Source organism: Mercenaria mercenaria, chromosome 1 (assembly GCF_021730395.1).
Source record: "Mercenaria mercenaria strain notata chromosome 1, MADL_Memer_1, whole genome shotgun sequence".
Taxonomy (NCBI): domain Eukaryota; kingdom Metazoa; phylum Mollusca; class Bivalvia; order Venerida; family Veneridae; genus Mercenaria; species Mercenaria mercenaria.
This window is the reverse complement of record NC_069361.1, coordinates 23,108,974-23,132,028: the sequence shown is the minus strand read 5'-3', so window position 1 is coordinate 23,132,028 and position 23,055 is coordinate 23,108,974. Positions and strand designations below refer to the sequence as shown.

At 33.3% G+C, this 23,055-nt stretch overlaps 1 protein-coding gene across 6 annotated transcripts in view; it reads left to right on the top strand.

Annotated features, from left to right (window-relative positions):
* The first annotated feature begins 574 nt into the window (after nt 1-574).
* Nucleotides 575-23,055, top strand: part of LOC123543810 (extracellular tyrosine-protein kinase PKDCC-like) — a 28,719-nt gene continuing 6,238 nt past the window's right edge. Inside the window, exons 1-4 of one of the 6 annotated variants that reach the window (XM_053542175.1) lie at nt 575-969; nt 9,757-10,475; nt 11,048-11,170; nt 22,069-22,277. In XM_053542175.1, coding sequence (XP_053398150.1) covers nt 9,852-10,475; nt 11,048-11,170; nt 22,069-22,277 — 956 coding nt within the window. In that variant the 5' untranslated portion in view covers nt 575-969; nt 9,757-9,851. Of the gene's footprint in view, nt 1,023-2,097; nt 2,219-2,260; nt 2,409-3,825; nt 3,848-4,690; nt 5,035-9,756; nt 10,476-11,047; nt 11,171-22,068; nt 22,278-23,055 lie in introns of those variants that run through there. The other 5 variants (XM_053542171.1, XM_053542187.1, XM_053542181.1 and 2 more) reach the window with 5 other exon arrangements.

The following is a 23,055-nucleotide window of genomic DNA, read 5'->3' as shown; positions in this document are numbered from 1 at the left end:
CCTCATGCAAACAAAGGTTGTAGCGCACGACAAGTGCAGAAACTTGGATTGCATGATTACGCTTGGCCAGAGGTTCTGCTCTGCTCGTACGCTACGATCTCGTGCAATTCAAAGTTCTGCTCTGGCCGTGCGCAATCATGAGAATCTCATGTAATTCAAAGTTCTGCTCTGGTCAAGCGTAATCACCTTATGAAGTCCCAATGTTCTGCTCTTGTCGTGTGCTATTACATCGTCCAAGGTTCTGGATGTCAATTATACAAAAGCCTTTTCACATTACTCTTCACGCATTAAGCTGGAAGCTATGCCCACTGTTTAACTCTGTTATATAATGAAGAAAACATGCGTATCTGAGTAAATTATAAGATATCGTTTTTCAAAACATTTCCACAGAATGCGTTTTCAAAATGTTAATGTTTCATCTCATTAACTCTGGTGTATTGCATAAACAGACTGTTTGCAAACAGATATTTTAGAAAAAGTTTACAATGTTTTTATAAAAATGTATCTTGTAATGAATCACTTGAGTTTTTTTCCATTCCTTCTATACCGTCCTTGATATGTTATTGTTCTTACCTTAGAACTTATTTATCAAACTTTCTTGTACAGGGATATTTGAACTCGCTTTTCTTTTCGTTTAATACCCCGAATCTTTTGCGCAAGGAGTAAGGCGGATAACCCTGCATATGAATACTTGGAATTTAATGTATGATAAAAATTAGTGTTGTTATAAAAAATTGCCGGCAAACACATGTACACGTTATTGATATCTGAGCAGTTACAAATCACTGTTGATCTGAATAGCCACAAACAGTGCTCGTGACGTGTAAAATATATTTTATTTCACTCAACAGAAGACAGACGTTCTGTCGTATCTGCATTACGTTGCCGTATCTATAGAATGTATTTATAAAATAATAGAGTATTGTAAGCTGGGATCTATTAAAACTTCCTGTATCAACTGTGTTGAAAGTAAGTGTTCTTACGATGTGGATAATACTTTTGGATTTTATAAAATAAACGAGGTAAATTTTGATATAATCTTAAATACTTTATAGGCATGGTTGCTGCAACGAAAAAAAAAACACAGATGCAATTAAAATGTGTTCATTTCTTACTTTAAATATCGACTCTGACGCATAAATATTTCTGATTTGTTAACAAACCTATTAAAATAATGGTTCTTTGGATAAGACCTTTCATTCAAAAATATGAAATTACTGTAAATAGTTCAGTATTTTGAGTTACAAGATATTTAGTGCAAAAGTACTGTATCATTTAGTTTAATGTATTTTCCTGATTAATTTCAGTACAAATAGCAGCCAATTTATTGAAAGGTGTATTTATTGAAATGAGTCATTTGCAAAACAAAGAATCGAAGTACAAAATAAGGCTGTAAAAAACAAACAAAAATATTTATGGACCGCGCCATGAGAAAACCAGCATAATGCATTTGCGACCAGCATGGATCCTGGCCAGTCTGTTCGCTAACGGTTTCTCTAATTGCAACAGGCTATGCACAGTCTGGTTCTGGATCCATGCTGGTCACAAACGTCTCATGGTGCGGCTCATATTGATTGCATAAAATCATTCAATTTTGTCGGCATAAAATCTTGCTGGAAAGTACCCTTCGTGGATTATACACATTTATAAAAGAATCCCCTTAAATCTGTATGATTAAATTTAGTGGACATATCGGAAATAACTGTTTATGTTACATAATTGAATTTTTACATTATTATGTTATTAAAGAGTTTATTGTTTTTTTGTTTTTGTTTTTTTTAAAATAGATGACCATATGTTAGACTCGCTATAGCCAAATATGTTATGCTCTTGAAATAAAGCTATTATTATTAGAATTATTATCATAAATTAATCCATCACGAATATCAATGACTTATCTAAATTTCACGTTTATAAGATAATTATTAGGCTTTCATGTTTGTTATAAATCATGTGTAAATAGTACGCGAAAACAATCCAGTATATTATACATCGCACAGATTTCAAATTTCTTCTAGATGTATTCAACTTTATACAAAACAGGGAAAAGCCTGCCAAAGTGTCTAGATTTTGACAGGCCTGATGGGTTTATTATCTCAAATTTCGGCTAAACTTTGCTGAAATTTTACGCTTTTAAGATTAACTGCAACAAACAATTACAGTTTTATTAGTCATTTATCGCATTACATTTTGCATATGATATGGTGTAGGTCGTTCGGTAAGATTTAAACACTTTACATTTATTCAGCATTTGCTTTTATGATAAAAATGGATTTAAATGTAAATAAAGTTGTTTGTTTATTATAGTTTGGGAGATAACATTCTGTGTGGTAAAATGTCATATTCAGTTAACAAAATATATAATGCGGAATATTTGTGTTAGTTCAAAATTGTTTGGGTTTGAACAGGTAAGCAGATAGATTAGTTAGGAAGAAAACCGAACTTTATTTTGACAGTAATCACGGATATGCAATATTAATTATATATATATAAAAAAAATTCATGTGGCGGATGTTTCGATGACAGAAAATCAGGTAGTTTATCCCCGACTTTGGATGTCGGTCACTGAAAGATATGATTTCTGACAAGTTCTGAGCAATGTTGAGGACGAATTCTTTGTTATTTGCCGCCTCCGAGAACGAAAGTAGGCTGGCCTTTTACAGAGTTAATTTGTCTACTGAATATATATATTCTGTTTTTGATAATAAAGTTTTATTTTGCCTCAAAAAGTGATTACCACTGAACAAATTATGTAAATAGCAAAATAAACATAATGTCATATTCTTTTTTAAATGACGAGCCATTTTTCTATGTTATGGATAATTATAATTGAGCCGCGCCATGATAAAACCAAATAGTGGTTTTGCGACCAGCATGGATCCAGACCAGCCTGCGCATCCGCTGACGGTTACTCTAATTGCAATAGGCTTTGAAAGCGAACAGCATGGATCCATGCTGGTCGCAAAACCACTATTTGGTTTTATCATGGCGCGGGTCATTTATGATGAAGTGTGTATGGCAGAGGAGTCGATGGTTGCAATTCCGCCTCGCAGGAAGTGAATACTGTGGTTGGTTAGTGTGTTTTATATAGCCATGACAAACATTGACTAAAACATATGAGAACTACATTTGATGTAAAATGAATAAATGTCTGCTAACCTACAAACTGGTAACATTTCTGAAGTTTGTTCACGCATTGTTTCATGCAAAATACGCAATTTGCAAAACAATATATTCAAATAAGTGTCATGTTCAGTCCCATAAGTTTAATCCAAACCTACACATGTACAAAGCCCTACAGATTACTCTTATGGTAGAACTATACGATTTAGTATTTGTAATGATCCTTTGGTATGTCTGACTGAAATTTCGTTCAAAATTTGAAAGAAAATGTTTGCATGTAAAGTCTACAATCCTGTCCTTGGTTTTCATCGTGCAGCGACGAAAACAATTATAAGACAAACTAACTTTGTTGAGATATCGCTTTAAGTGACAGCTTATCGACACCTGCTATATTTTTTTTTGTTCTGTTGTAGGTGCTTTATCAGGTTTTATCAAGGAAAGAAAATATGGTATTAAAATCTTATTTTGTGCAATAAAAAATCGCTATAGATGTTCAAGAAAAAGCAACAAAGAGAAAGACATATTTTATTTTTTTTACAAAATATACCACACATATATTACAAGAATGAGTCTAAATATTGGCGATACGCCTTTAACTATACCCAACATTGGTAAGATAACTTTTATCACAATATGTCCTACGCTTTTTGTGTTACACAGAGATATATGAATGTCTGACGTTTAATGAATTAATAAGCAAGTTATAAATGCGGAAGGGAAAATGGTAAGTTCTAATCGATATTTTATTATAAACGAACTATTTTTATGAGCACGTACATATTTTTATGACAGCTTTAATTTAGTGTTATTCTTCCAAATACCTTGCAACGGCACACCTATTTGTTAAGTAAATCATAAAGTTCATCAAACAATAGGTCGTTTTAGTGTTCTCTTAATATATAATTAACATTTGTCAATATCAATGCTATGATAAATACACTTTGAACACAAAATCTCTTTCTCTTTGTTACTCTAGTGGTATTATGTTGTTCGTTGTTTTATTAAGGAACCGAGTGTTTTACCATTAAAATTTTATATTCTAATATCGCATTACCTTATGAGTAATAGTGTTTTCTGATAATTTTAGCTGTTGTAAAGTTCAATTAATAGTTGTATGAACAAATATTATGGTTGATATTATACATTTCCACTTTATATTTCAGTTGACACTGCCGCTATATTTTGCAGCAATGTCAAAAAGCTCACACGTAATATTTTGTTTAATTGTATATTCTATAGAGATAGTATAACATTTATAGTAAATAGCAAATTCCTTAAAAAAGAATAATTGAAACATCATTTTTAGAATCAGTTCTATGAACATTACACAATGAATTATAGATAAACACATGCTTTCTGTGCAAATTGTTTTATCCTCTATCAGATTCAAGAAAAAGAAGTAGTAGATTTTTGTATTTTCAAAGAAAGCAGATATATTCAAGTTGAAAATAATTGGTTGTTATTGAAAATATTTTAGTAAGATTATAAGATTCTTTCACTGGTTGTAGGTGCAGATGGGAATTTCCGGCCTCGAGGGTAACTGTTTAGGCGGTAACGAGGTTCCTACCGAGTTACCGCCTAAACAGTTACCCGAGAGCCGGATATTCCCATCTGCACATATAACCAGTGAAAGAATCTTTTTCTTGCATACCGATATCAAGATATAATAATAAAAATAAAATCAGTCGAACGGCTTTAATTTAGAACTATTTCTTATAGAATAGTATTTAAACAAAGCGCGGGAAATCAACGTCCGTAAACAGGAAAGACGTCATGACGTTTCAAAGACAAATAACAATGTTTAGTTCCGGTTTTGTTTTATCAGTTCCAGCGTAACTGTATGAATATTTGATAAAATAACGTGTTTTGAATCGAGAAATATACTATCAGGAACAAAGAGGAACTGTCAAGGTATTGGACTTTTATTCCGTTTTTCGAAATAAGATATAGGGGACACTTAAAGAAATACTGTTGAGTAATATTTTAGAAAGACAAAATATAAACTTGATTTATTGATATTTCAGTATGCGCAACCTATATAATATATGACGAATATAAACTTTTACAAATACCTGATAACCTGTGATTAACTATAAATCAATTAAACATTGGTCAAGTGTCCCAAGTTACCCCACCCAGTTGGGGTAACTTGGGACATTTTAGTTTTATTAGAATTTATGTATATTACAGTCGCATTTATGACAAATGAAACCATTCATGTCCACAGTTCAAAAAAGAAGTCTAAACTGAAAATATAGCTCAGTATTAATTACAATTTATGACCTTTTTGTAAAACAAGGATGTATAAAGAAATCAATATGTCCAATTTTTGCCTAAATTATGTCATTATTTGTTTCAATATATACTTATTATATAAATCGTTTAAAATAAAAAAATGTTATAAGTGTAAATAACTATGTATGAATTAAACATAAACTTGACATAATCCATTATGTACTTATATATGTGATTTTTACACTTGAAACTGATCAAAAGTTTTAAACAGTCTTAAAACATAGATTTTATCAAATGTTAACGGGACAATTAAAATGTGTGCCTTTTTTCACAAAGAAATAAGGACATTAACTAGCTTTTTGCATACAGGAAGACCCGGAGAGGAGGGGATGAAATGTGAGGGGAATGAAGGTAGAGTTAAGGAGATCTAGAGGGACACATGGGCATACGCTCTCGGAAACTATTGGCAACTGTACCCAAAATGTGTTTGGTGTTTGCTTTAGCCTGAATATTTAACACAATGTCATCTTTTAAAAGAGTAATTAACTAAAAGAACTACCATGTTGGCTTGACTGTCAGTTGGTTCCTGCGCTTCACCTAGTATAAATACTACTTATTAATATAAGATTTGCAGACAGTTTCTTTAAACATGAAAGAAATATCAGTATTAGCCTATTAGACTATCAAAAATTCTAAACTCACCAGATTTTACGCGGAATTAGTGGGAGGGGTTCACGGAACGACCTCCCTTTAAATAAACGTATGTGACTAAACAGTGACTTAGATCATGTAAACTTGGTATCGGGTAGAAAATTCAGTAGTTGCACCAGAGTTAAGCTAATATTATATTATGACCACGCCTGTGAACTAGTGGTATACTTACAAAATATCAGAGTTTCGTCATTACTAGACTTTCTTTCCTATTTTCATTTCATTTGTGGAAAAAGATTAAAAGTTGACGATTTATATTGGTTATGTCCAGTTATGTACAACAATTTATGTACTGTCCATTGGAGTATATCCCCTTTTTCTTCCAGCATCCAGTTTGTTCAAAAACAAAATCATGGAGCACTTTGTTCTTAACGACAGTGTCCCACTTGCCCCAATACATTGGGGTAAGTGGGACACTTTTGAAAAGGAACGTTCAAAAATAAAGTATGTTGTAATTTCTCAAAAACAAATCTCATTGTATGAAATAGTAATGTGATACTTACAGTTTTGCAACTCTTCCCATAACTGAAGGTATCAACACATACCAATATAAATATTTTGGACATGCCATATTTCACAAACAAGCACCTGTTTTATAACGTCGTTGTCTGACGTCAACGCAACGGTTCATGACAGGCCACTTTATTATTCAAAATGAAAGTCAATAAAACAAAATTATTATACTTTTTTTAAAGAATTTTAAAAAAAATAATTCCATGTCCTTGATTTGCAATGATACATAATACGCTTCAATATTTCAAACAAGTTAAATGCGATATTACATGTATACGAGAACCAGCTTCTTGCGTCAAAATTGACGTCACATTTATGGTCAAGCCGTTACGGTACCGAAATTAAATATCTTTAAGATCTTATTGATGTACCGACCACATGTAAGCAAATATATCTAGAAAGTCAGACGACTATTTCTACTGTGCGTTTCACTAGACAGGAACATAACGAGAATATTTTAATGCACCATCTGAAAAAATAGGCATAATTATTTACAGCGTGTAATTTTATGTTTTCTTATTTTCATTTAATTAGTAATACTCTCAACATATGTCTAAGAAAATCGATGCTTAAAATATTTTCCAATCCATCGGCAGAAAAGTTTTGTCATAATAGGCTTTAACACTGAATGTTCTTTTTCAACATATGATCTTATTTAGGGAACGTAACCAATATTTACCCAATTTACTGAAAAGTGTCAAGTGTCCCAGTTTCCCCATTGTCCCAGTTACCCCATTTTACCCAAATCTTCTACATATATGTAGTTCGTAATACGTCATTTAAAGCACGAGAGTCATCTTACACCCCGGGGTGTAAGATGGTCTTTTCCAGCACCGGTAAAAAAACCAGAAATCCCCGTCTGGTATGCAAGAAAAATCAAGCTGAACATATCTAGAGAAAATGTCATAGGATGTCATGGTAAGCAGAGTAGGATCCATGGTATTGTGTTGGGGCGGTAGGGTGGGGAGAGGCGTGACTTTTTGGTGCTTTTAAAGTTAAACTTTGCGGGATATATAAGAATACTGGTTGATTCTGTTCATTCATTTTGGAATAAATAATACTGCATAAAATACGAGCGTTTTATGCATTAGTCTTTCATTTGCAGAGAAATATCCACCCCCTTAAAAAATAATGTTACGTGAGCAGTAGGTTTTTGCCGTGTTCCTGAATTATCACCTAAAAAGGTTGCAATATAATTATGAATTTGTATGATTTTTTTTTTAAAACTTTCAATTTCATAGGAATATCTCAACTGTGATAATTATAACGAGCGATCACGTGCGAGCGAAGTGAAAAGAATGTTTAGTATGCTGTTAAATTTCACATAAGGAGAAAAACGAAATCCCTATTTTGATTTTGATCCGAAAAAAAACAACTATAAATTAAAATTTACACGTGTCTTCTCATTGCAGAAAATGGTCATTTAAAGCATGCAAGTATGTGTATTCATATTGAAAGGATTCAAACAGTTTTTCATTCAGAAAGCAGAACCCGTACGTTTATGAAATGTGTAACATTAATTTTACTTTAATCTTCATATAAAGTAAAATTTGAGTATGTCGCTACAAGCAAAGAGTTTTAGCGATTGTTACTTGTACATAAATCTAAATTATATATATAAAAAAATGAACGTTGTGTTTACACACAGAATAATGCAGTGCCCGAACACGTATAATAATAAATGTCAGTCTCACACTCTCGATTTTCTTTGCATAATATTTTACACATGATCAGCAGATACTTAACTTCTAAAAATTTTAACGATATTAAATACTAGTACTAGAGTTTTACAAGTCTCGTGCGCAAAGCCGTCTTATTAACTAAGAATTTCAAACCTACAATAATATTTCAAAATGGCAATTTCATACTTGCATATGTGCATGTGTATACATTTTTTTCATATTTCAATAAACGTTCGAGGTGTTCGTACTTTAAATTTTGTTTTAAGTATGAAACGGGCAGTTTATAACAGACATTCACTAGAAGATATAAAGATTTACCACACGTCACGTGCATATGCACATATTGAAATTACAAATGGAAATTAAAGACTATTGAAAGGTTGAGAAGTCTGCTTGCACGCGTATTGTTCTAAATCTCGATACAAAATGAAAAGCATCCGAGGATTTGTCAGTCAGAACATTTTGAAGTCTAAATGTTTGCTACATATAATTCTAAATATTTTAGACATTTTAAAGAATGGCATGTAGAGTTTGCAAGTACATTATGAAAGTGTACGGACAAATTTTGTGCAATTTTCGGACTTCGGGTACCTCAAACATATATTGGAATAAACACTGTGATAGTTTAGCTACGAGTGCCTTACAAGTATGATTTCATCGCCTGTTTATCCAATAATAATATTTCTTTGAAAACGTTTTCATTGATAAAGACAAGAAAGTATATATCTATAGAAAGCGGCAGTCGCTGTGATTTTAAATTGATTGTGCAGAAAGTTAATGGAAAACACGTAGTAAGCTATAAAAACTGATTAAAATAATTGCCGAAATTTTAAGTGGCATGTTTAAGACTATATTGAAGACTTCTCAAAAATTAGCAAAATGTATGTATTGGTATAATTATATAAATGATAGAGAGAGAAATAGAGAGAGAGGGCCCGTTCACCAAATTAGCACCAGATCAGGCAAATACGTTATTTCGCGAGAGCGGCGAAAATGTAAGATGTGATATGACAGATTTTTGTTGTTGTATATTTTGCAGCTTGTTAGTGTACATGTATTAAGAATCAACCAATTAACTGTAAAACTTTATCGACAGCTATATCCTCGTGAGCTCTTATAATTTCTTCCTTGAAGACAGCACACACCATATTGTGACAGATAATAGACAATCAATATCCGAGCTTCCTTCTGTTCAACTATAATCGTCTTATATAGACGTATAGTATAGAAATAATAAGCACGGTTGGAATAACTTTGTTGAAAATATAAAATGATCTGTTCAGTTTCAATTATGATGTAATGTGCTGCATGTATGCGCGCGTGCACGCGTGCTTGCACGTGCTTATGTATGCGTTTTCATTTTGTATTGACAGTTAGATAAGAAAAAACATTTGAATATGCTTTTTCAGTATGTACATGTGTAATGATTTTTTTTTGGTGCATGTAAGTAATTGCATAATATATTATTGTTGTTTTTCTCTTATTGTGGTAGGGTGTATCAACAGAGTACAGAATAATGCAACGTCGGAGTATCATCTCAAGCATTTAGTTAAATACTAACACTTCTGGAAAAAATATTATCATCAAATGGACATGCTTTGGCAATTAAAGAGACGTCATAGAAACAACATTTGGAAACACGGGTTGTATTATAGTAGCGCTGTGATATTTTTCTTTCTTGTCATCAATATCATGACATTTAAAAGACATTCCACATTTCTAGGAGGCGAAAATAATGTTGACCCTGGTGGCACACAGTTCGTGTCTAAATTTGGAATAAGTGATATAAAATACAACGTCTTTCAAGAAAGAAAGTTGAAGTTCCATAACAGTCGGCGGTATATGTTTAAAGATAAATTAAGGACGCTTCTGGATATATTAGAAAACAATTTAGAGAACAAGGCCACTTATGGCTCTTCAGAAAATACAATTTTATACAGGAGATATTTTTCTGAGCGTCTGCTCTACTGTGATGAGGTTTCAAGTATATCTGACATGACATATATGGCATCTGGTTGGACAAAAGCTGTTTACAAGGGGACATATAAGGGGATACCTGTCGCTATAAAAACAGTTGATGTCAAAGGTCAAGATGTTACTACCTGCATGGATTCTGGAAAGTCACAAACAGCGTGTTATGTGAAAGCTGCCAAAAAGATTGTCAAAGAGATGGTGGTGCTACAGGCATTAGCCGGTGAAAATACTTTAAAGGTAGAATATAATTTTGAAAACTACTAATAAAGATACTGCTATTTTTGTTGCTTGGCAATCATTTTGTAATGTAAACAAATACATATTTTGTCTTTAGTCTTTATAAAGTAATTTTTGCCTACGAAACTGTTGGTCACAATTTCTTTCAAATTAAAAAGAAATAAATGAGTCGCGCTATGGGAAAAGCAACATAAACCAAATAGTAGTGCATTTGCGACCAGCATGGATCCAGGCCATCCATGTTGTTCGCTTTCAAAGCCTATTGCAATTAGAGAAACCGATAGCGAACATCATGGATCCTGACCAGACTGAGCAAATGCACTATATTGGTTTTCTCATGGCGCGGCTCAAATTTGTTTCCTTTGTTCACTATTGTCGTTGTTTCGATTTCGAAAAGCATGGTTAAAAGTACAAGTATGTTATCTGATTACTAGACTCCTAGGGAATGACTTATAACCGACGCCCATCTTTGGGAATGAACACGACGTTTCATCCTAAACACAATTAAGAAAAGAACATAATCACAAATCTTGTCAGACAGATGTACTATAATTTTAATCTATATTGCGCAGGTACTCGGTTTTTGTCTTCCACGAAATGCAGACGACAGTCTGTGGGTTGCTATGGTAACGGAATTAGGAGAAGCTGTGGATTTAATCAAATTGCTTCAAATGTCATGGGAAGACAGACTTAAAGTAAGTATAATTTGTATTGAGTAGTTTACACCAAAGACCAGACAATATTTTGACACAGTAGGAACAATTGTTGCTGAAATCTAATAGGGATAAAATGTCAAGTCTGTGTTTGAGGTATAGTGTTTTGAAATATATTATCACATGGCATGAAAGATTGGGAACATAATACCTTAATTTTATAATTCATGAAACACTTACAATAAGTTTGGTGATGGCAGTTTTGACATATTCAAACAACATAATTATTATATATATATATTATATATATTTTATTTATTATAGTCTCATCAATGTACACATTCAACACATCATAATAAAAGCAAAAGCATAAAATACATTACATTGCCATTCAGTTATTGAATTACAAGAGACTATTAACAATTTATATACATAATAAAACTATATTAAATTTTTATAAATTTATCTTTACCATGCAAATCATAAAAGAAGTTTTAAAAACAAAAACAACTAGAGATGCTTTTGAGAAAAGCGCATGTCTCCCACAACTGCCCCTATGAAAAATGTCTAGTGTCTCTAGATGGCTTAGATGAGTGGATCCAATTAGATGGTAAGGACAAGTGGATCCAATCAGTAATTCAAGGGCAATAAATCAAAAAGCCTGGGCGGATTTGGCTAGTTATCGAACTTGGCTAAGGTCTTATGGCCAAACACATTTTGTTCAAGTTTGGTGAAGTTCGGATGAAAAATGTTCGACTTAGAGAGCGGACAAGTGAAAAAAGCAGATTTTTCAGTAATTCAAGGGCCGTAACTCCCAAATGCCTGGACCAATTTCGCTAGTTATCGAACTTGGCCGAGGTCTTATGGTCAAACATATTTTGTTCAAGTTTGGTGAAGATCGGATGAGAAATGTTCGACTTAGAGTGCGGACAAGAGTAAAAAGGCAGATTTTTCAATAATTCAAGGGCTGTAACTCCAAAATGCCTGGACCGATTTGGCTAGTTATTGAACTTGGCTGAGGTCTCATGGTCAAACACATTTTGTTCAAGTTTGGTGAGGATTGGATGAGAAATGTTGGAATTAGAGTGCGGACAAGAGTAAAAAGGCCGTTTATTGGTAATTCAAGGGCCATAACTCCAAGACGCCTGGACCGATTTGGCTAGTTATCGAACTTGGCCAAGGTCTCATGGTCAAACACATTTTGTTCAAGTTTGGGGAAAATCGGATGAGAAATGTTCGACTTAGAGTGCGGACAAGCTTTGTGAAAGACACACACAGAAACTGGAGTAAATCAATATGTCTCCCACACCACTGTGTGGTGGGAGACATAATAAAACACTACACGGAGTACAGCTTTTCCCTACGACGTTTTAAAATTTGAAAACAGGATTTTGCCGCCAGACGTATAATTCTATGATCGGACAAAACGAAATTCAACTTTTCATTTTCAGACAAATTTATAAAGTGACTATCTATTAAGCTAGCTTTGCTGAGCAAGTCATTCCTTATATCGAGATATTCTTTACAGTACAACAAAACATGTTTTTCGTCCTCCACTACATGTTCATTAACACAGAAAGGACATACTCTATCATTTAACATTAACCTTTCATATCTGCCCGTTTCCAGGCGAACTGGCGCTACACCACATCTAAACTGGACCAGAGCCGACCTATGCTTAACCGGTAAAATTGTATTTACATATGGTTCTGTACCAAAAGAAGTTTTAAAATTCCTGTATGTTCTCAGTTTGTTCTGTCCTATTCTACTATTACCCTGTACAGCATTTATATTCTCAGACCAGCACTGTTTAAACTTCCTTATACATGACTTTGCATAATGTTTTCTTTCAGTATTATACCTAGTATTACCACCAAACTTGCTTTTGTTTTAAGTGATATTTTGAAGGGATCTTAGTTTTTTTTTAATAAAATAATATCATCGTTTATTTTAAAATTTTAAAAACATGGAACATCACTATTAAATTTATATGCTAAACCTAATTTTAATAAGAATAACTAGAAAAGTAACTAAAAATATGATACTGTAACAAAAAAAAAACATAGAAGATTTTTTTTTAAATTATAATAATGAAGAAGAAATACAGAAACTACAAGCCAAATTTTCACTAGGGAGTATGTTTGTACATGGAAAACTAACAGATGTCTTTAATTACGTAAGAGTCATCTTGCATCAACAGAGGCTATAGGCAATAAATTTTCCTGTCAGCTTCGTTCATCTGCACAGTAAATAACTAATAAGCTAAATTGGCATTTGTTTCGCTTACTTGAAAATAACTCAACGTTTTAATTGTATGATAGATGCATTTTCTTCACCAAGGGAGTTCCTAGTGCGCCTGAAATTCAGAACATTTAGAAATTTTCGGCGTCAAGGAAGCAGTTTAGGATGCAATGATGCAATTCGAATCAAGTGTTTTGTCATAAAATAAACAATGATTTTCACGTAAGGTATAATTTACTATCAATTTTTAGGGCGTACTTCGGTATTTTACACTGAATGCTGTAATGTAGAAGGTAGGTATTAAATGTTTTGAACTCCCATATACTTTTCGAATTATAAAGCATCGTTTTCTGTTAATTAAAAAGTGCCGTTAGCAAAGCCTTAACTTTTAAATTGGATGTGGCGTAACATAAATACACCAGTTTTCCTTCCTGTTATAAAGTTATAAAATTATGTTTGATACATCTAAATTAGACACGCGTACTCTTTATAATGATATAAATAGTATAGTTGATTTTTCACAACTTACAAATGACAACATAAACTTGTTATCTATGTAAATGTTACTATTTGCTGATGATATTGCATTATTTACTACCAGTCCTGATACTCTTCAACTCCAACTCAATAATCTTTTTGAATATTCACGCAAATGGGGATTGAAAATAAATGTTAATAAAACTAAAATTTGTATATTTGAAAAGAGAAAATCTGGAAATAATTATAGATGGTTTATAAATGGAGAACATGTCGAAATTGTAGATTCTTTTTGCTATCTTGGAGTGAAATTTAATAACACAGGTACTATGTTAAATGCTGTTAAAACGCTAAATGACCAGGCTCTTAAAGCATATAATAACCTGTTGTCAGTATTAAATCGAATTAAGATGGACATTAAAACAAAATTGTCTTTGTTCGATTCTCTTGTAACTCCAATAATTTTGTATGGTTCAGAAGTATGGGGAATATATAACTACAAAGAAATCGACAAAATTCATCTCAGGTTCTGTAAAATCATTCTAGGAGTTCGTCCTCAGACTTCCAATGCGGCTGTTCTTGGTGAGCTTGGTCGTTTCCCTCTTTCAGTTATATGTAAAGAGCGATCTCTAAAGTATTGGTTAAATATAATGAAAACTCCCCAGTCACTTGTACACAAAATTTTTATAGAACAGTGTGATTTGTTAAATAACAATATTGAATCTACTTTGGCTTCAGCTGTTAAAAGACAACTGGATATCTTAGGATATAGTTATTTGTGGAATAATCAGAACTATGATATTAATTATATGCCAATGTTAAAACAAAGGTTACGTGACCAGTATGTACAAGACTGGAATGATGTGATAAGTAACCAGTCCAAATTGTTTTATTATAGAAAGTTTAAAACGGTGTACAAATTTGAAAAATATTTAGATGTAGTAGGTAACGATTTACATAGAAAAGAAATGTCTCGTTTTAGGCTTTGTTCTCATAATCTTGAAATTGAAAGTGGAAGATTTTCTGGAGTTGAAAGAAACTTACGTGTTTGTAAACTTTGTACACAAAATGTAGAATCTGAATATCATTTTCTGTTATGCTGTCCAATTTATAGAAATCTTCGTCAAAAGTATGGTATTGTTCAGTCATTTCCATGTATAAATAAATTTACAAAGACATTATCTTCAAGTAATAATAAAGATATAAGAAATACAGCCAAATATGTATATTATGCTATGCAATTAAGAAAGGAAAAACTTACAGATATTGCTGCTTCTTAATGATTAATATATATATTTAGAACCTATAGTTGTTTTTTACTGTATATTTTGTGATATCTTGGCCATCCTTTTTATTTCTGTAAATGGCCAAAGGTATATTGTATATGCCGATATGCCAATAAATCTTAAACAAACTATAATGCTTGATGTTCAAAAATGATTGAAAATAATTCCTCATGCATTGTCTCTATTCGCTTCACGTCATAAGTCAAACAAGACTTGTATGCACAAAGGTTAGCACACGGTATTACCGCTTATGTCTATATACTTCGATTACAAAATATAATTATCGAAATAGATACATTTTGATTAACAAAAGTCATATAAAAATATTATTGTATATTTTATTTTTCTTTTACCTTTTTCTTACAGAGTTGTAATTTCAAATAACACGAACTTAACTTTTTCGTGCATCTGTAATTTTTAGGCGATATGCTGTATTTATTTGCAATAATATCTATCTGTATTAACAATATGCTTTGTTAATGACAAAATAACTGTCCCTGTGTTCATTACAGAAAACTATGCTAATTGTACTATTGCTAAGGGAAAACCCACACTTTATTTACTTAATTCACTCATACCGTTACATTATGTGGCCTGACTTAAATAAAAGTAATTGTTGTTGTTATTGTTGTAAAAAATTGAAGATATTTTTGTCAATCGTATTAAAGGCGTGGGGTGGGAAGAAACGAACCTGAATTTGCAAGACAGTTTATCAGCAAACATAAATATAACTGCATACTCAAGTTTTTACCTTTTTATATCACCAAAATTATTTTTAGTTTTTTCCACTCTAAATTTTTTATTACTATTTTCTTTTTCTTTTTGATTTTGACGCGCAAAACGTCAACGTTCACGCAAGGGGTTTGACGTCAACGGCAGATAGATAGATTCTTAACGCTGATACAGTGCTTCGTTCGTGCGTTGTTATTAAAAATCGCATCTCTCTTAGTTGATGGCCTACTGCTGGTAAATTTAATTACATTAGTTGAACAACAGGGAACTTACTAAATTGATAGTGCAACCAAATTCAGGCGAAATGCTTTAAAACATGTTAGCATTAGTACTCATATCTAATAACTTATCACTATGACATATAATGTTTGGTTAATTCACTATTTAGTTTAATCACTATACCAAATGTAATGTAAGATATTGTCAGACTTTTTTGGTAAAAAATTGTCATGGCCGTAAATTCACTTTAATTTGTATTATGGACAGTGTTATAGTATTTTACTGTCAGTTGCCAAATAACGTTGACTTGACTTGAGTTGAGATAATTCATTTTGAATTTCAGGTGTTTATCAAATAGCTGTCCATTTAAGCTTTAGCTATTTGTTATAAGTTTTAAGGTACAGAAATGTTTTACCAAAACAGCCTGTCGTTCCGTAATCAACATCAGAATGTAAATCCAAATCAATGCTTTTGAATACAGACGATCTACTAAAATGTTTTATCAATTTTTAAGAAATGTGCTTGCGTGAAAAAAGTGTCGAAATGTCTTTAGTCTAAATCTTTATAATCTAATTTTGTTTTAAGGTGTGGTAGAGAATCTATTTTCCTGCCAACCTAGTGGGAAAAAACAAGGCTACCCAGGTAGTAAGTAACCTTACCTTTTCCCTAGGGAATGACAAGCTACACGGGCGCCTTGTTACGTCATAAACTACATTCACCATTTCATAATTTACAACAGCTTTTAAAAAATCGCAGTTGAAGGTAGGAAAAATGATCTTACATGTCTGCTTGTGTCAGAAAGATGTTTTGGCCTGGACAGAGGGGGTAAGAAACATCGCTACCGCTCAGTATCTTATTCCCCGCTGTCCCACAGGTTGGGAAAGTTATGTTCTACTCACATATAGTAATCATTACTAAACTCGTAATCTTGGATCAAATTCATGTCGGAAAATTATCTAAGGGATACGTTCTTCACTTCGTTAACAAAATTAAGAATAAAATATATCGATTTTAATTATATCATTATTGATATGACAAACTTACTTTAAATACTTACAAAACAATTAGATCCTAGATAGATGTTCAAAATATGTTGCGTTTTAAACTTGACTAAATGTCTTAAAACACTGATAAAAGATGGAAAGGATATTTGTTTGTTTCAGTATTATATCGGAATATTATTCACCGAATGAACACCGCCGCAATATTTTCACGAGTAGCGCAGCCACGAGTGAAATATAAATCATTGTTTGTCATGGAGACTAGATCTATGTTAAAAAAATTCAAATAGTTCTAAGAAGTTTCCAGATTCTTTTACATTGTAATACGATGTAGAGTAGGGCCTACATTCTTATGTTCATGCTGGTATTTAGATACATGAGCATCTATTTATTTTACTGGGGTATATTTTACAAAACAATCCTATTATATTATATACATGTTGTGTATTATAATTCATATTCTTTTGCATTCGAGTGTAGTTCTGTACCACAGAAAAGTAAAAATGATGTTTTAGCTGCTTTGAAACAGTGGAAATATTTTTTATATCACTGATGTATTTCAGTATTTCACTGAAAAGCTTATAATAAAATGTATAGAGACAAATTAAGCAGAATGTTCAGTTAAGCCCTCCGTAAGTGCTTGTCATTATAACTCGCTAAAGTGCTGTTTGTTATGTCTTTTTTTTTGCAGACGGTTGGTTTATGTTAGTTGTTTTCTAAACAACATTTAGCAATATTTTAGTCTGAAAGATTCCTTGGTGATCCGTAAAAACATAAACTGAAGTTAGCATCTGCCAATCAAGCGCGTATAAAGCTTCCAGTCCTTCATTAATGTTTACATTTCAACAGAATGTTTTCGATTATTCTAATTTCGCAGACTGTTCTGTTACGCGAACAGCAACCAGGATTTGTTAGCATGCCTCATTACATATTTTATCTTCAGGTCTTAACTAGATGATTTCGTTTCTGTTTCTTTATTCTGTTTTTTAGGCTGGCGAATTTATTCGCCAGACTATTATAACCATAAATCGAAATTCTGCAAAGTTCAACAAAAGTTCAAAGGTGCTGAGACTGACAACACAAAACCATTTCATGCGCAATTCAAATAGTTCGCCACGTTTATCAGTTTTGCCACAGAGTTGTATAAAGATTGTTAAACTTACCTGTTTCAGTAAATCTATTTGCTTTAACATGTTATATTAATGTTTTATTTTTCTAACGGTAAATACTAAAAAGATAATATTAGAATATATTACATAATGATGGTAAATTAATTCGCCCCTATGAATGAAATGTCTGTATGAATGGAACTTTTTCATAACTCAACACTGTTGACCGTTTCGTTATAGATTATGACCCGGTCTGCAAATAGCTAATTAAACAAACGCTGGTTCCAAGAAACAATTGTCGATTTGAGTTATACTGGGCATTATTCGACGACCTGACATAACATGGAAAATGAGAAATATGAAATATCAATTAAAATGAACTTATAGTGATACGAGTTATGTCAGGTGTTATATTTAGGGCTAAAGTTGTAAGAATCTATTCTTTCAGATCATTTGCTATAGGTATTAAGGGACGTAATCGCTGCATGGAATTGCCACAGTAACGTGAGAAGAAACAAATGACCACTTTCTACGAGTTGTATGTCTAAAGAGTGACCATGCTATATATTCTTTTTTTCTTTCTTTCTTTTTTTCTTTTTTGCTATTTCTATATTAAATTCATTTTAGAAACATTCTGGCGAATGCTGAAAGATATATTGCAAAAAGTGCCTTGTCGCCATTTTGTTTAAAGGGCGTAGATGTAAGCGATTTTTGTTTAAACACACGTTTTCAGCTGTATTTCAGGTTATTTTAAGATAGTGGACCCGTAACGGTATTACCGTAATGTTTAACAAATGCATTAATTGATACAGTCCTAAGTTAACACTGTTTCGCACTGTGTTGCATCTTTAAACGACTTTTTCTGTGTCGTTGTTGTTTGATTGTTTTTTTTTTATTTGTAAATCTTGTATAAATTATGTTTTTTCCTCCAGCTGAAACAGAGACAAGTTTCAGAGTGATAGGCTTTGCGCAAAACGATCGCAGAGAAGTCATTTTACCTCATATTTTTCTAAATGAAACCTCATAGTATTGCGTAACAATTATAAAACACAAAATAAAATTGACAATTTGTCTTGGGAGCCTCGAGTAAGAGAATTTAATCGGACAGAAATTAAGCTCCAACTCTTAAGAATTATAGCCTTGCTCTCTACATTCAAAAAGAACCATAGGGCAGAAGTAAGACCTACCTACATTTCTTCCAAACCTTGTAAACTAAAGAATAGATGCAAAATCAAGAACTTATGCAAAATGTAACAAAGTATTTTCAAAGATGTCTAAACATTCACCCTTCAGGTTAAATTCAATTTAAACAGCAAGAAATGGCTAATCAAATGAAAAATGTCCGCTTTTGTACGACAAATCAATGATAATAAGTACTGTAAAAAAAACAACAGTTTTTCTTACTAGAAAGAAGAAATATAATGAACAAAGATTGGTCCTAGTGGGGCTTGAACCTACGCCTTCCTGAAAAATTAGTTAAAGCAGCCTATGGTAGGAATGGAATACTTTTCAAAAAAAGGAGGTACACTATTACGGATCCGGCAATTTTCCTAATTATCATATTAGGGAAGGAACAGAACTAGACCATAATCATTAACAGTCCGGTTTATAGTGGTATTCCCTCATACCGACAAGAAAATCACCCCATCTGATCAGTGTTCATACATTCATAAATGTGTTTATGTATGTGTGTGGGTGGGGAGGGGGTTGCATATCGAAGTATAGATGTTGTTTGCTACCTTTATACTTTATCTGATATTATGTCCCTCAATGTTTATTATTGCTTCTTTATAAACATATATAAACGGTTATGGCACGCCAATTGCCCAATTATAACGTGAACCCAGATTCATGATCGAATCAAAGTACTGAAAGTACAGCAAGGCTGGCTACCACAAACACTGAATGAAAATTGTGCGGGAAAGATGTTTGCAAAATCTTAGAAATTATGGGTTTTCCATATCAAACTAAGGCGAGCATAGAATATTGTTGTGATGAACCATCTTGATTAACTTGTGCATCAAAGTAAAAGTTCAATCTAGAAACCTAGTTTATCGGACGTAAACATGGGTTCAAGAGTGTAAACTATAGTTGACGCCCGTTATCCTCGTGTTCGCTCGAAAATTTATGTTAGTATTCGTTAATCCTAGTTTTTCGACCAAGAATGTAATTATTTGATAATTTGATTGCCGAGAACCATTGTTTACGGACGTGAACCTATGTTTACGGGCATGAACTTGGGTTTAGGAGCGTGAACCATAGTTTACGAACTTGAACCTAGGTTTACGTTCGAAAAACTTGGTTTCTCGAACAAAACTATGATTTCTGGTCATTATCCCATGTTCACCAGCGTAAACCTATGTTTACGGTCGTAAACCCATGTTCACGGTCGTAAACGTAAGTTCTCGATCGTTAACATATGTTCACGTTCGTAAACTATGGTTTACACTCGTGAACCCTGGTTTACTCCCGTAAACATAGATCAACGCTCGTGAACTTAGAATAACGGCCGAAATTCAAAGTTCAATTGAAAAACCTAGTTGAACATGGGTTCACGGGCGTGTTTTCGCTCGAAAATATGGGTATGTGTTAGTAGAAAAACCTAGTTTTACATTCGAAAACCCTAGTTTATCTATTGTTAATCCTAGTTTTTCAACCGTGAACCTGTGTTCACGTTATTATTGAACAATTGGCGTGCCATAACCGTTTATATATGTTTCTAAAGAAGCGATAATAAACATTGAGGGACATTATATCAGATAAAATATAAAGGTAACAAAATCCGCATCTATATTTCGATATGCAATCCCAACCACACACACACATCATGTATGAATGTATGAACACTGATCAGATGCGGCGATTTTCTTGTCGGTATGAGGGAAATTTTGGGCTCGAACCCGGCTATAAACCGGACTGTTAATGATTATTGTTTAGTCATGTTCCTTCCCTATACGATGGTTAGGAAAACTGACGTACCCGTAATAATGTACCAGTGTTTTGTGGTAGGCAGCCTTTCTGTACTTTCAGTACTTTGATTATTATATACACTCCGGTGAAAAAAAAAATACTAAACTTCCAAATAATCTCGTTAAAGTTCAGTTTAGTTGAAAAGCGATAGTTTTTGCGTTAAAGGCACTGACCTCCAGATCGTACGTCAAGAAAAATAATAGGTATCAGGTAAATTCTTTGAAACTTAATTACTGACACACTATATGTTATGGAAATACACGGGAATTAGTTGCTTTTGATAATTTTTACAATGGAAATCGAAAAGCGTTTGTAACGCTTTACTCGATTTTTTATTTATTTTGTTGGGTTTAACGCCGCACCGTCACAATTATAGGTCATATGGCGACATTCCAGCTTTGATGGTGGAGGAAGACCCCAGGTGCCCCTCCGTACGTTATTTCATCACAACTGGGCAACTGGGTAGAACCATCAACCTTCCGTTAGCCAGCTGGATGGCTTCCTCACATGAAGAAATCAACGTCCCGAGTGAGGTTCGAACCCACATCGATAAGGGGCAAGTGATTTGAAGTTAGCGACCTTAACCACTCGGCCACGGAGGCCCAGTACGTGGTAAACTGTCTTAATTGTAAATATCTATATTTATCACTTGTTGTAAGTGCGAATTAACACAAAATCCGCCGTTACGGTATTGGTAACGACAGCGGAAAGGTTTTTATCGTCGCGGCGGCTAGGGTTCGATTCCCAACGTGGGCATATTTTTTCCTTGATTTGGCATTTTTAAGATACTTTAGAAACAAAACCTCATATTCCAATATTCAAAATATGACTAAACTTCGATTTTTAAGAAAGATCATTTAGCCAAAATCTGGAGGTCAGTGCCTTTAACAGAATTTATATCACAGGTATGTTTGGATATAACGAAGATTGTAAACTTCATGAGCCAGACACCGTACGGTTCCATGTCTATGAGCGACTTCCGGCGCCAGCAGTTTGTCCTAGTTGACGGCAACTTGAAGCTTTCCGACGTTGACGACACAGGGTTCGAGGATCCTACATGTCAGACCTCTGACGGCTGTGATGTAACATTTTCCAGTGCTAACTTCTCTCAGAGGTATGTTACGTAACGGGTAGAAAAATGCCAACTTTAAATCACCTGTATAATACTGACTCAGGGTTATGGTTAGATTTAACAAAGGTTTAGTAGTGTATTTCCAAAGCGCGCGTACAATGTATGCTGACCGTATAGAAGTAAGGACATAACCATGTATTAGCTTTGTTTTCCCACCGACCGTACCAAAGTTGTGCTCCACTGTGTTTTTATGTTTGTCTGTTTCGTCATTGTGTGTTAGGCTTTGTCTGTGTATTGTTGTGTGTTTTCGATCGTGTACACCGTCGTGCATGCACTGCTGTAGGGTTGCGGGTAAGACGGGTGTGAATATGTAGGGGTGGCTTAATTCCTGGAAAGTGCTGTTCCCTATTGTTTTTACATGTTTTTTTTTTTTTTGTTGTGTAAAATTAAGGACATTGTGTACAGGAATTGTAAGTCAAGGTAAAAACTTTATCGTAAAATAAAATGTAACTACATTTACTCAAAGATAATTTACAATTACATGTATTGTTATTTGGTGTCCGGAGTATAATGCTTTTGCCATTCAATGTATTGACTTCAGTCATAGCATGTAGGTAAGTGGCGATGAGATGATGTATAAGGCACATGAACTTCAAGTCTTGGTATTTGTACTTTATGTTTCATGTCTGGAGCACAACAAAAACTGTTATTAACTGGGAAAATATATACATTACTCCGCTCCCACTTCCCCAAAGCCGACATAAATACACCCTCTCCAAAACACCACCCAAACAATCACTTTTAGTTTCTTCGCCAAAAA